The sequence below is a fragment of the Cavia porcellus genome, unplaced genomic scaffold (assembly GCF_034190915.1).
Source record: "Cavia porcellus strain 051 isolate PalLab524CR breed Dunkin Hartley unplaced genomic scaffold, mCavPor4.1 scaffold_4, whole genome shotgun sequence".
Classification (NCBI taxonomy): Eukaryota; Metazoa; Chordata; class Mammalia; order Rodentia; family Caviidae; genus Cavia; species Cavia porcellus.
This window is the reverse complement of record NW_026947487.1, coordinates 52,896,605-52,911,113: the sequence shown is the minus strand read 5'-3', so window position 1 is coordinate 52,911,113 and position 14,509 is coordinate 52,896,605. Positions and strand designations below refer to the sequence as shown.

Sequence of the window (14,509 nt, the reverse complement as noted above, 5' to 3'; positions counted from 1 at the left end):
TGAGTCCTCCCAGGAACAAAACTCCAGAAGCACACACAGGCAGTGATGGGCAGGTGATGGGTACCAGGGGCCACGTGGCAGGGGCCCAGTTGTCTTCAGGGGCCATGGCCCTCCACAGCTCTCCAGCCACCTCTAGAGGGCTTCCTTTAGAAGGCAGTGATCCCATGAGATCTTGGGTTATCATCACTACCTTTGCCGTCATCACCTTCCAGATACTGAGGCTGCTCCCCTCATGGGGTTTTGGAGAATGGATGTGCTGATATCCAGGGCCGGCAAAGAACACGTTCTCAGGAGGGCTGGCTATCACTGTCAGCACGATTTTGTGCTCTTCCCAGCCTCACTGATTTGCCTTGCTTTCAAAGTAAATTTTAAAAAGCATTCCTTTTTCAATAGAGACCAGAAAGTGCAATAGATAAAGCAAATAAAAAGATAGTTGTCTGATTCAAGAATAGGTGGGACTCCCCTCTGCACTCCATCTCCAGTGCTCCTCTGGTCCTGGGGATACCTTAGAACAGTATGAAAACATCCATCTAGGATCCACCCAAGTTTGAGACTCATCCAGTCAAACCCTCCATGGTTATTTGTTAAATAGAATTAATAATGTAAAAGGGTATAAATAAGTGCTTCTCTAAATAAATCTGTTTCTGCACAGGCTCTGTATGTACTCTCTATTTCACGTGAAATTGAGCAAGAACTACTTTAGGTACCTGGTCTGTTTCCACCAACACTACTGATAACTGGGCAAAAACAGGAGGGTTTGGGCTGGGGATTTAGCTCAGTGGCACAAGCGCCTTCCTGGCAAGCATGAGGTTGTGAGTTTGATCCCTGGTATCAAAAAAGACAAAACAAAACAAAAAATCAGGAGGATTTGTAGACCACTCCCTCTGGCAGAAGTTTGAACTAATGTAGAAGATAATTCCTGCAGATCTTATTTTAGTACTTAAATATTTCTCCAGTTCTCTCAGTTCAAATAATGATGGTCCAGCCCTTCTTCTTGTGTTAACCCTCTGTTATTTTGGGAGAGTTTCTGATCCACCGTAAATCAGCAAAGTTGAGTTGCGATTGTATTTCAGGACTTGCACGTGGAGAAGCGTGAGCAGAGGTGCACACTTTGGCTTTGGGGAGGGACAGGAAGGGAATTGTTCTTGTGCAAAGAAACCAAGTGGCCTCCCCAGTGCGTGTGAAGCAGGGGCTCAGGCCACTGGTGTGGGGTGCATTCGTGTCTCTGAGGTTCTTGCATTGGGCAGCAGAAGCGCTGTGGCTCTAACGCTCACATCTTCAAATGGAAGAGAGTTTCTCTGTGAGTTCACTGGTGAGGATTCTGTCCCTCTTGGGGCAGCTTGGGACAAGAGGGATGTTTTTGTGCTGTGACCAGCCAGTTGAGCTTAGTGCACAGCTAAAGTGGGAGGAGGCTGGAGCTCACAGGATGTGCCTCTACCCCACCACACGTGGAGCCCCCTGAGCACTGGCCAAGGTCGGAAGAGAGGTGGGGAGACTCACCTGAGCACGAAGCACTGGGGCCTGCGGTCCCTGAAGAGCTGGTGCACAGCGCGCTCTGCACAGGAGAAGAGATGAGGGGGCAAGGAGGGGCTGGGCGTCCCCGTGCGGCTCAGGTACAGCTGTGACACCTGGACAGCAAGAGGCAGAGGCTGTGGAAACGTCCTCCACCGCATCCCAGGCCCTGACTCCCGGGTCCCATGGGAAACACAAGCCAAGCACTCTGATGGAACCCGGTTCAGCCCTGGAGGGTTCCTCCCAGCCAAGCGCAGGCCCCAAGCTACGGTTCCTATCTTGTCCTCTCTTCTTGGTCCATGGGCTGAGCTTATTCTACTCAAAGGCACTTTGCAAAGATCCAGTCTCACAGAGACCCCTGCGGGGACTAGAGCCATGGTGAGTCACATCGAATGATTTCTCTGAACAACATTTAGCATCAGCAGCCTTCTAAACTCATGCATCAGAAGGCAGCTGAGACGGGATCATACAGGATCCTGCAAAACAGAAGCCCAGTGAGCTCCCACTAAAGGCTGATTTCTAATTGCCTTGGTGACTCACTGCCAGCAGTTTTTGGTCCTTTTCAGTTTCCGGAGACTACTCTTGCATTAGAATTAAAAGTAATAGGAAGCCTTTGGGGCCATAGAGAAATTACTGGAGAAACTTAGTTTTTTAAAAAAAAAAATGTAAAATAACAGGTCCCTATCTTTCAGGACACCTGCTTGCCTATTTCCACCTGGCTGGTGACACCAGCTGGTGATGCAAACTCAGCTGTCACAGTCAGGCAGCGAGGCCTGGGCAGGTGAGTATGCAAGAGGGGAGGCAGCAGCTTTGGGAGCACTGGTTAGGTTGCAAGTGTGAGCTCTTGTTTGGACACGGGCCCCTCCGCATCTCCGCATGGTGAGCTCTGTCCTGCCCTACAGGTACGGGACACCACATCCCCAAGCTGAGGTCACTGTGCAGGGTATGCAGCTCGGAGGCTGGAAAGGCAGGTCCCCGGCACAGACCTCGAAGCTCAGTTCCACCTCTTTGAGGTGAGGATCCGGCGCCCAGGGGCCGCCTTACTGGGCAGCGGTAAAGCGCGGTGCTGCGAGGATGGGGTGTCTGTTTGTGGAGGAAGAGCTTGTGATTCCTGCTTCACACCTGTGTACAGGGTGCCTGTGAGTGAACTGAAATCCAAATACGAGTAGCAAGGATTGGAACATTTACATGGGATCTCACTCTTATGGATCGGAAGGAAGGAAACAGTTCACAGTTACAAAGGAGCATTCTCCCCACGCTGAACCTAACAGCTCCTGCTCAAGCTCACAGTAATAAAATACAGCAGGTGAGATCAGCAGGCAGAATAAGCTGCACATGTAGTCAGAAATGGTCAGCAGTCTGTAACTGATTCCTGAAAACCAGTTAGAAAAGATGGAAATACGACAGAAAATGGCCAAGAAAATAATTCTATTGTATTCCGTCTTCTCTCAGTGGATGGTTAAGGAAGGTGTTTTTTTGTTTGTTTGTTTGTTTGTTTGTTTTTTTTTAATGAGGAATTGAACTCAGGACCTTGCACTTGCCAGGCAGGTGTTGTGCCACTGAGCTGTATCCTGGCCCCAAGGAAGCTTTTCAACAGAATATAAATAATATGTCCTCTGAGTAAGTTAAAAACAGAAGAAATGGTTAACACATATACATGTGTGCAGTAAACAGACAAGGGTCACAAGGTGTGGCAAGGCCATCAGAGTGACTATCATTGGGTCTGGAAGTGACCTCTGCTCCTCTCTGTCACTGGCTCGAGTCCTCATCTCTGGGACGCCCTGTACTTTGAGCATACGGCTATGGAGCTAGGAACTGGAAAATAAATGTTACAATTAGATAAAGCCATGCTTTCTCATCACAGCTTCAAAGCTGCACTGCCTTCTCAGGAATATATGAGGAAACAGGAATTTTATTCATTTGTTTACACTAATTTATTGGCATCTTTTAGATACACAGTGATCACATTCATCACAGAAGATTTGTACCCTCACACAGTGTATCTTGATTCCCTCTTTTCCTCCTCCCGAGTTCCTTTTCCCATTTTAAATGTGGATTTTAAAAAATATATATAGATGAATAACAGGCACACATTGTCTAGTGTATTACACTTACCCGTTTTGTATTTTCCTTATTCTGGGATTTAGGATGAGTATTTAAAATCACTCAATGCCAGTAATATACACATAAAATAAGCAGGTAGGTATCACCCAAGGTTATTTTCTTGCAGGACAAATGTCTTATTTTGAAAACTTGCTCTAACACAAGTTCACTTTTCTCCAAGTCCATCATGGATTTAATTTAATTTTGACAAAAATGTTTTTAACCGTGATCCGTCCCACACACTGCGGGGGCTCACTGTCTGTTACAGTAGGGTGAGGGGCTGAGTGCCCTTTCTCTAAGCCCCTTTGGGCAACGCATTTCCCTTGGGCAGAGCTGCACTAGCTGCTGCCTTGGGCTGAGCTGTGTCTGTCCTCACAGCCTGTGGCCTGCTGGTCACGCCTGTCACCTCTCAGTTCTTCTGTCCTGGAAAATCTGTCCTTCCCCAGGCAGAGCCTCATGGCACACCCCACTGCCGCCGCTGGGGGACGCTCTACTGGGGGCCACTCGGTGCCCGAGGACACAGATGCTTCCATTTCAGTCTTTTTCTGTTGAAGCGGATGGGTTTTGAGTTCTCCAGTGGCTGACAGCCATCTGCCTTTTACACCAGTTGTTAGTCGGTCCTCGATGTCACCGTGCCTTCTCGTGGGTGCAGAGGTCTTGCTGGGCACTGGCCATGCCTCCCATTCCCCTCTCTCTGCCTCACCTCAGGCTTGCTTGTGCCCTTGGAGTTAGGAGGAGACCATCGGACTCGAGGCCAGGAGGCACTGCCAGACTCCGTGTCAGCCCCGGGTGTGCTGTCGCCAGTTTCCGGCTCATCTCCCCTGGACCCCTGGGCCACTGCACACGCACCCTTATTTGTAGCCTCTTCCCTCCTATCTTCACAGGCATGGTGCCTCTCCAAGAGCTTACAGCATGCTGCAGGGGCCCAGAGAGAAGCTGACACTTGGTCCCCATAGCACAGCCTCACCCTGTGTGTAAGGGAACCTTCGGAGGCCTCAGAGGATGCCAGCCTGGGGCCCCAGCTCTAGCTTTCCCCGTGGCTGTGGCCATTTCACTCTCCTGCTTCATATATGGATGAATATGTGGCCTACGCAGCACGGGTGAGTTTTGGAAAAGTATGGGTTTTTACAAATAGCTGAACAGAGTTAGAGAGAAGGTTTTCCTCTGGGCCCGCACCGGTGCTGCTGAAAAGTAGCTCTTAAATTAACTTCATGACCTAGGCCTTAAATAGGTCTTCAATATCCAAGCTTTGGACTTCTTGCCCTTACTAAACAGGATGGCACATGCCTCTCTGTGGTTGGAGATTGCTTTTATTTCACGACGATGCTGTAGCGAACTCTCCTGCCCAAGACAGAGACCCTCTCCCTTACTGTTCCCTTTCTAAGTCTTTCAAGTTTCCCCAAATCACCCCTCCTTTCCACGGAATGGCTCAGCTTGGTGTAGCTTCTGCCCTTTTAACCTCCTTGCAACCAACGTGGCAACACGAAACTTTACAAATTAGAGTGTTTCCCTTTGGAGAAGGCCGCTTCTCCACACCTCCTCAGGTCTCGGGCATAACCATGGCCCTCTTTCCTCCTCCGTCCCGAGGAACGAGGAACAGATGGAACACACCAGTGATGCTGGCGTGTCAGGAGGGCAGGCTCAGGGAGGGTTTCCATAGAACACAGGAGAGGGAAGAGGCCAGTGTGGAGTTGCCCGTTATCTCCATGTATTCCCTCTTCTTTCTTCCTGACTTACACGTGTGAACACAGTGAGATGGCTCCTTGGTCTCCTCTGAGCTAGCTTGGAATGAAGTTTTTTCCTTTTGCAAAAAAGGCCTCCCTTGGTTTGTCTGGGAGTCATGAGCACACAGCACCTGCGTATACCGGCTCGAGTGGCTGGTGCCATCCCGACCTGTCACCAGTCAGGCAAATGCTCAGTTCCTTCATGGGTCCTCAGATGCAAATGAAGTCTGTGATGCTTCCTGTCACTTGAGTTTTGCATTTACACTGCAGTCTGAAAGGTGAGAAGTATTAATGGTTTATATCTGAAAAGTCTCCCAAACGTCTTTTGAATCCAGAGGTGAGGTTGTTGGAAGGTGACAGGTCATCCTCCATTGAGTTCAGTGGGCTGTTTGGAGGCGGAGCCTTGGCTGGAAGAGGTCCCTGGGGGTACGAGCTATGTTCTTGTCTCTGGCTCCTCCCTTATTATTGTTTCCTGGCTTCCATCAGTCAAGCAATTTTCCTCTGCAATGTTCTTCCACTGTGATGCTTCTGCCTGGAAGCCAGCCTACCATGGAATGAACTTCCCGAACTATCAGCCCAAATGAAATTTCCCCCTTGAAGTTTCAAGTGTCAGATAGTTTGTCTCAGATACAGAAAAAAAGTGTCAAAATGAGGACACTCAGTGTCCCTCAGCATCTCAGAGAATTTTCCTAGTATGTAGTCAGTGCATGCTCCTGGGCTTCAAAAAGCATGGCAGTTCCTACTTTAAGATTGCTTTGGCAGAGCCCAAACAGAAAGATCCAGCTACATTCCTGTCTTCTCTCTCTTCCTTAAATCTCACATGCTCAAACAACAGTGTTAGTTCAGCACAGAGAGACAGCACAACCCAGTTCCCTGGTGGACCAGTTCCCAGGTCCCCACCAGGGCCCCTTTTCAGTGACTGTCAGTACCAGATCCATGTTGCCATGTGAGCAGGCATCCATGGACCAAGCTTCTTGTTGCCTGGTTCTTTTGGGAGTCTCAACACGAGGGTGGCCACGACTGGCGACTGTCAGGAACCAGAAATGAGCATCCTGCCAGGCTTAACCCAGCTCGCTAAGCTAGCAAAGCCAGCAGGAAACTCAGAAGTTTCAGGGAGGCATCTAGACATGAACAAGTTAATTCATTCTCTTGGTCTTTACAAATAGGATAGTGCTTTATACACAGGAATACTGCTCATAGGTTATTTCCTATATATGATCATCCTTAATGTGTCTAAGCAGCAGAGGAAGAAACTATAATATCTGACAGGAAATATCATTTGAAATAGCACAAATGCAATCATAGCCAAAAGATACAGAAAGAAATGGAGTTTTCTTTGGTGTGTCAGGAGGATAACGAGATCACTTTAGGTGAGTCTCACATGAGGAGCTGACACTAAAATAATGATCTGCAGCACTGCTACCGAGGACACTCGGTAGTTCAGCACACAATGAGGTCCTGATGTCACCCTGGCTCCATTCTGTGGGTTGTGCCCTGTAACGAGGAAATGACAGTCTATTGGATTCCAAATACCAGGTGTGAACTGCAAGCAATGCGTATTTAAAATTCTATCAAGACTCATAAAGCTGGGCATTCTGTTGTCACTTCACACCTACAGCAGCACACCCTGCACCTCATTTTTTCTGTTCATTTCCTTATACTCTGTGATAGGCAGTCAAAGACGAACATAAGGAGTGATCGGAGCGTGCACTGAGCACAACTACTAAATACATGTGTCAAGACCCATGTGTAACTTTACTTCTGTGAATTATACCTATATAGCTATGAATTATAGAAAATATATTTATAGTTATAGACACATTACATTCTAAGTTCTAATACACTACTTGGCGATCATTCCAATGTAGTTCACTGTATTTATATATTAATAAAGAAACATGCCTCTTACTAGGCCTGTTCTTTTCTCTGAAATTAAATATTTCTGAAAAACTGCAAACACAACATATTATTTGAAGACATAAAGTTATCATGTTATCGACACCTTCAAGACAAACCACAAAGTACTAGATTTTGCCATCGTAAGGTACCATATAGTGCAGTAAGAGCAAACTCTAACGGCTTATTTTGTGTACCTAGGCTGAGAATCTGACCTTTGTGTTCACGGAAGAATCCACATTGGAGTTATTTTTGTAGGTTATTCAGAGTTGATGCTGTGTCACCATGAAATTCCCTGAACTCCACAATCACCCGTGACAGCATAAATACAAGCCAGGAGCAAAACCTGCTAATTTTATACAGCACATGCCCATTTTTATGCTGCTTCTCTGCACCCCACTCCACCCCCAGAAGGCAGAGGTGGAATTAAATAAAAACGGATAAGAAGTCAATAGCTGGCTAAAGGATTGCTAGGCAAATGATCTTCTGATTTTCTGACACCGATGCAATGGAAATAGACATGGCCTCCCCCACCCTGGAGCTCTAATGTGGAGGCTGGTATCAGATCCATTCTGTTACCCATGGGTAGCTACAAAACCGTGCTGAATTAAGCATCCAATTGAAGGCCTCAGAAGATCACCAGAGCAGTAGCTAAGATTTAAGGACCAAGGTGTTGGAGAAACCCAAACGCAGGGAGCCAGCAGGCTTTGCCAGCAGACATGCCAAGGCTAGCGGCCACACAGGAAGCAGACGGTCAGCGCTGAGAAAGCTAGCACAGATCTCAGCAGTTTACAGTGCCGAGGAGACACAGCCATGCTCCAGTTTGGGGCTCAGTAGAGGAGCAAAGCCACGGGGACAGCAAGCCAGCTTCTCACCTGGGGCCTGGACCGGCTGTGGCTCAGGGAACAGGAAGATGGGACCACACCCCTGCGGGTCACTTGCCCACCAGGAGCAAAATAGGTTGATTCTTCTTCAGAAAAAGACATCATCAGCTTGGCCGTGACAAAATTTTAATACGGAATATTCAATCGTCAATCAAAAATTTCCATTTCATAGGATCTGAGGCACCTGAGTGCACACTCACAGCAGATAAAGAGCCCCATTTATGGTGCTCAGACATGGAACTTAAAGTAATCTTGATTGACATGGAGATAGATGGCATGATAAAGAATCTCACCAAAGAACAGGAATCTTCAACAGTATAACAAGGAAAATTTAGTACTGGAAAGAAAAACACAAAACAAAACATTACTAACATCTGCAATTAGTAGACAATTTTGTTAGTGGATTCAAAAGCGCAAAGAGAGAATCTATAACCCAGTAGGCCAATAAACCCAGCTTATAGGTCAAAGCTAACGAGTAGGGGACAGAAAAAATAATAGTTTATATTTTATAGGAGTACAAAAAAAATAAATCACAAATAGAAATAAAATGATTTAAGTCAACGATAATTAACTAGAGAAATATCAACCATCTATAGTTCAGTAAATCTGTGCTTCAAGCAAAATAAAAACATCTAATACTTATTTTAGAAAAGGCAGTACATGAATGATGTATTTATGAAAATTAATTAGAAGAAAAGAATAAAGGTAAAAACAAAAGTCAGTTGGTCAAAGAAGAAACATGCAACAAAAACTAAATCAAAAAATTTTTCCTTGAAAAGAGTGTTACAATTAATAAACTCACTGGATACTGATTTTAACAAGCCAAAATGCTCAAATTACTGGCACATGGAAACAAAAGGAATTATTCAAAATTCTACAAATGTTAATAAGTAAACAGGAATATGAATAATTCTATGTTAAAAACTATGAAGATAAAATATAATTAACTTAATTCTTTGAAACACAATTATTAAAAACTAATGAGTAGAAACAGAAATGTAAAGAGAGCTACGTAGGACGAACGAGTTGAATATAGACTGTAAATCCTCCTACAAAGCCCAGCGGCTCCCATGGTACATTCTTTTATTAATTTGAGAAAAAGCAAGGCTAGATGTGCACAAACTTTCCTAGAGGTTAGAAAGTGGAAAACATTTTCAAGTTCCTTTTATGGAGCAAGCTTAATTTAGACATGAAGGACTGATAAAACACTAAAAGAGAAATTAGCCGCTGGCATCTGTCATGAACATAGCTGTAAGAATTTTAAATTGTTCTCTAGTAGAATCCAGTTTTATAAAGAAAACAATAAAACATAAAAATGAGAGGGTAATTTGACATTTGAAAATCAGGAAATGTAACCCACAAATAGAATAATAAAGGAGAAAATGATCATTTCAAATGCACAAAACAAAAAGGATAAAATTCAAAATCCTTAATTACAGAGAAAATCATTAAAGTCTTAGAAATGGAGTTTCCTTAATATGATAGATTTACAACCATCTCCATAATTAAAGTATAATTACTGAAAGTTGACTCTGAAAGTAGGAAAACTGTCTTCTTTTATACTAAATTACAGTTTGTGTTCAATGTAATACTCTAGTTACCTTATCCCGAAGAAAAAGGAAAGGCAGGACAAGGTTAGAGAGAAGGAAATCTCACAGAAAGCAAAAAGAGGATTATCCATTGAGAGGAATTTCACAGAGCTAAATAAACGAGTGTATTTAGAAATGTTTATAAGAGTGTTCAGCTGTTCCTAAATTTAATGCAATAAAATTCAAAATCCCTGGAAATTCTGCACTCCTCATCTCAGGGAACTGGTGAGCAGATTCTGAACCGTAAAGGAAACACAAATGATCCCAGCCAGTTCCAAAATCAAGATGTGGAGGAACTGAGCTCATGGGGTCGCCATGTCTCACCATGGACCAGTGGGGCAGAGCAAGAATTGTAGGAATGGAACCTTTCGTGCTGGGTGACCTGATTCACACAAAAGCAGGAAGCCGTGATGTAGCACTCTTTCTAAAAAACAGGTTTGCTTCTAACTGGTGCACATAAAGGAAACAAGTGAATCCTGACCCTGTATCTTGCCAGGTGTTTTCCATATACATGGCGACTCTGGAACATTTAAATCCTCTTCAAATCATGAAGGAAAAGGACATCAGAGTAGCCATACTTTTCATTGGACAATTTTAAATGGACACTTCACAAAAGCAGTGGACGTTGGACAAAAATGATGTGAAAATGTGGCCAGTTCCACTGCTCATTAGAGAACTACAAAACACTACCAAGATCCCACTAGCTATACCCAGAAGAAAGATACACAAACACACAGAAGGAATTTAGCCCAGGGAAGAAGCAAGTAGAATTTCGGGAATCTACTGGGGGAAAGAGGAATTGGCACAATTTGGAAAATTGTTGATAGTTCTCAAAGCTGAATGTATGTATACACTTTGACCCACTGATTTCTTTGTTAGGTTTACACCCAACAACCAAAGAGTAGATGTTATCTAACTGCACATGTGAGAGTCCTCACGATAACATGATTCTCACTCAAACAGACCAAAATTCTGTCAATAATTAGACTGACATATCCACAAAAGAGGATATTTTTGGTTTTGTTTTTTGCCAGTGGCTATTGAACCCAGCACTTCTTAAATTTTATTTTGAATCAGCTCCCTATAAATTACTCAGGTTGACCTCCACCTTGCGATCTGTCTGCCTCAGTCTGGGTCATAGCTGGGATTACAGGTGTGCACCATCACGCCTGGCCACAAAAGTGGATTTTATATAGCATCACAATCCCCTTCCTCCTGTACTTCTCCGCTACACGCAAAACCATGGAGGACACGTCTAATACTCCATTTCCTGCTCTGCCTAATGGCTTTAAGCGCATGAGTGCTTTATATAAATGACATGAAAAGAATCATTTAACATTGTACCCCACACAATACTGATACACTACCATACTAAAAGTTACAGAAATATCAGTCACCCCCGCAAAGTGACAGACACAGCGCTGAGTTTTCCTCCACACTTTTTAGTAACCTCAGCACAGGTGAATGCGAATCCTCGGTTACAAATTCTGGAATGGTTATGGAGATTTCTCACTCGTGTCCCTTCCCAGGGACAAATTACCCATGCTGAGGTCCAGAGGAGGGATGGAGAGAGGATGATAGAGGGAAAGTTTCACGTCAGTTTCAAGGGCATGTGGAATTGCACTTTGGAATGAAGGCTGAAGGGTGGGTGTGAGGTCTCTCTTGTTTTCATGAGCTATGCCTGGGAGAAGTGTTTGATACTTTGAAGGCATAGAGAGAGTTTCCTGTCTCTGTCTCTGTCTCTGTCCCTGTCTCTGTCTCTCTGTGTCTCTGGATTGCTCAGTATCAGTGGGAGTGCTCATGCTGCAGGACTGTGTATCTCCTCCCTGGCTGCCCTGTGCCATGCACCTGCGCTGTATTAGGACTTCTGACTGACAAGCGGACCATCTCCTGGGTACACAAAGAGCAGACAGCTCCCACGCTATCCAGTAGCATTGTGATTTATTATTATTGAAAATCATGACATATTTTCAGCTAGCTGGGATATCTTCCTCCATGCAATTTGCCTCTCAATTTGGAGGGCCTCATACCTAAAATTCGCTGATCCTCTGGGAGGGGGGCTCCTGCGGTGCTCTGCCCTGTTCCCCCTGCTTTTCAAAGACAGGAACCTCGGATATAAGGCCCAGGTCAAGTAACAGCTGGCACCAGCTGGTTTTAGGTTTGTCAAGGGTGTAAGGAAAGGCAGTCCTGCGCTGTTTAATTTTAGTCTGTCTAATGAATGATCACACCAAAAGTACATATTTTAAGTGCAAAGAATATTTTTGACAAAATAACTGATTTTCAAAGTTTCCCTGGAACAAAGTAAACTAACTCATGTGACTCCAAAGAATTTCGTACTTTACTCAGAAGTGTGGCTTTAATTATTGTTCCATTTGTCTCTTCTGAGGTGTTGCTCGGCTAGAAATCTGCGCGCCTAGTGGATGCTACTCCACGTGACTGGATGATGTAAAATTCACACTCACCACAGTAGAATAAATTGGGAGTTCCTTGAATGGGTTGACCAGCAGGAGGATGTCCCCGATGAAAGTCTGTTAAGAAAAGGTGTAAATTACTCATTAGCCATAGACACAGTGCTCTAAAAATTAAAAATGACTTAATTGCAAACTCATTCTGGCAAATATAATGAATGCGTAAAAATCATGCTGTAATATTTTCAACATTTTTTCAGATAATGTAAAGAAATATAAATGTTAAATTAATTAAAACCAATAGATTCTGTTACACTAAACATATAACAAGTGAAATGGTCAAATTCTAAGTGTTTGTCTGATATGGATTTTGTCAGAAGCAGCCTGAATAAAAAATGTAGAATTTAAACATATGACAAGCACATGGGGAGAAGTAAATGAAGCAGGGGTTCCATGTTGCTGTAATGAGAAAACAAATCTAAAATATTATTAAAGCACAAAGAAAGAGTAATTCGTTAACAAAAATTTAGTAAAGAGATAGAAAAACACAAAAAGCAAATGGATAAATGATAAAATAATAGATTTAAGCCCAAACATACCAGCAAGTACAGCAAATGTAAAGTGACTAAATATTTTAAAGACAAGTATTGTGAACTAGATTAAAATACTAAACAGGTGAAACTCAATCTGTATATGTGGTGATTAACTTTATAAGGTCTTACACGATAAATAAATCTAATGCTGGCAAAATAAAAGTTGTTGGAGGGGTAAGAAATGAAACGAGTTTTGTGCATGAATGAATTTCCTGCAGTGAATGGAATTGCTATGTACTGCAAACATGTACTGATTAAAGTAAAAAAAAACCTGCAATGTAAAGAGTAAGACAACCTGAAAATAAAAGGATGAGGTGAGACACAGGCAAACAACAACGTCAGCAGGAGAGGTAATGACGGTGTTCCTCAGCACAGAGAAAATCTAATTTAGGAAGCAGTACCAGGAATCTAAGGACTTTTCTCAGTGTCAAATTGGCACATCCATTAGGAAGACACATGGATCACACATTTCCATGGGAATAAAGCCCGACTCAATCACATGTCCCAAAGGCAGAGCTGTGAGGGGGAAACTCATGTCCACCATGGTGGTGAGGAACTTCACAGCTTGCCTTAGAAATTTACAGAATAAGCACAGAAGGTTCTGAAACAATCACCAGTTTGACCCATCCTGCTTCTGGAAGAAGCATTCCTTTAATTTGAACACAGGTAAGTTCAGTTATATTTAGAGGGCTTTAGTACATGAAGTGTACTACTCTCCGATCAAGACAGCATTTAAGGTAACTTTACTATGTACTGGAAACTAGGTGAAGTTTAGGGACTTTTACTACAGAAGGAAAAATGAGTTGAGGTGAATGATATGATAATTTTCTTAAATGCAATGATCATACAGGCATGTGTGTGTAGACCAGAACAACATGGAGAACCCCGCGTAAGCACACACAATAAAAATAAATCTGCTAAAAACTGTCATTTAATTAAAAGTACAGAAATACCAGGTGCTAAAATAACCACCAAACATTACAATATATCTGAAACATACAATATATCTGCTAGTAACCTGGGAGTGGAGAAAAAATAAAAGTGCAAATAATAAATTATTTTCATTACAGCATGTTATATCCTCTGAGATAAAAAAACTAAAAGCGTGCTTGCTATGAAGTGGTAGTTGAAAGCGCACACTTGGGAAAAGAGGGGAGACCGTGAGTGAGCGAAGTGTGTGGATTTCTAGGAGTTTATGAAATCAACACCAAATTAGGCAAAAACAGATGAAGAGGAAAGGGAAGGAAAGTGCTCAAAAGGACAGAACACCTAGGGTAGGGGAAAGAAGAAAAGGAGGAACGGAGAAGATTCTGTGTACCTGGGTATTATATATAACCGTGTGTGTGTGTATGTGTGCAAGACGGAGAACTGTACTACCGAGCTCTGTTACTTCATCAAAAAGAACAGTTCATGCTGTCACTGTTTGATTATCTGATCATTTTTATGCCTAGATCAGCTACTTCTAAGATGACACTGCAATGTATTAACTAGTGTTGATTTCTTACTGCTTTTTAAAATTCTGCATAATTTCTGCCCTTTTTCCGTTTTGCCTTTTAAAATTTTTTTAAAAGGTCAAACACCAGCACCTCTGATTACTATTGCTAAAAAGGTCCGCCACCCCTCTTCCTGAGTGGAGGAAAAACCCTAACGGCATTCACTGCAGGGCCTTGATGTAATCACAGAGAGGGTTCCAGATGCGCGAAGGGAACAGCTTCCTCAGTGGGGGGAAGTGAGGGCAGAGGGCGCAGCAGCTGGAGCACTAGTGAGGAAACGGGCTGAAAGGGAAAGGCTCCCGGAACT

The 14,509-nt window shown here is 43.5% G+C and overlaps 1 protein-coding gene across 5 annotated transcripts in view; it reads right to left on the bottom strand.

Moving 5' to 3' along the window:
* Positions 1-14,509, bottom strand: part of Myo16 (myosin XVI) — a 470,083-nt gene that overhangs the window by 206,266 nt on the left and 249,308 nt on the right. For all 5 annotated transcript variants that reach the window (XM_063247024.1, XM_063247026.1, XM_063247023.1 and 2 more), the window contains exons 12-13: positions 12,171-12,236; positions 1,501-1,628 (exon numbers count right to left, since the gene is read on the bottom strand). In XM_063247024.1, coding sequence (XP_063103094.1) covers positions 1,501-1,628; positions 12,171-12,236 — 194 coding nt within the window. The remainder of the gene's footprint in view (positions 1-1,500; positions 1,629-12,170; positions 12,237-14,509) is intronic.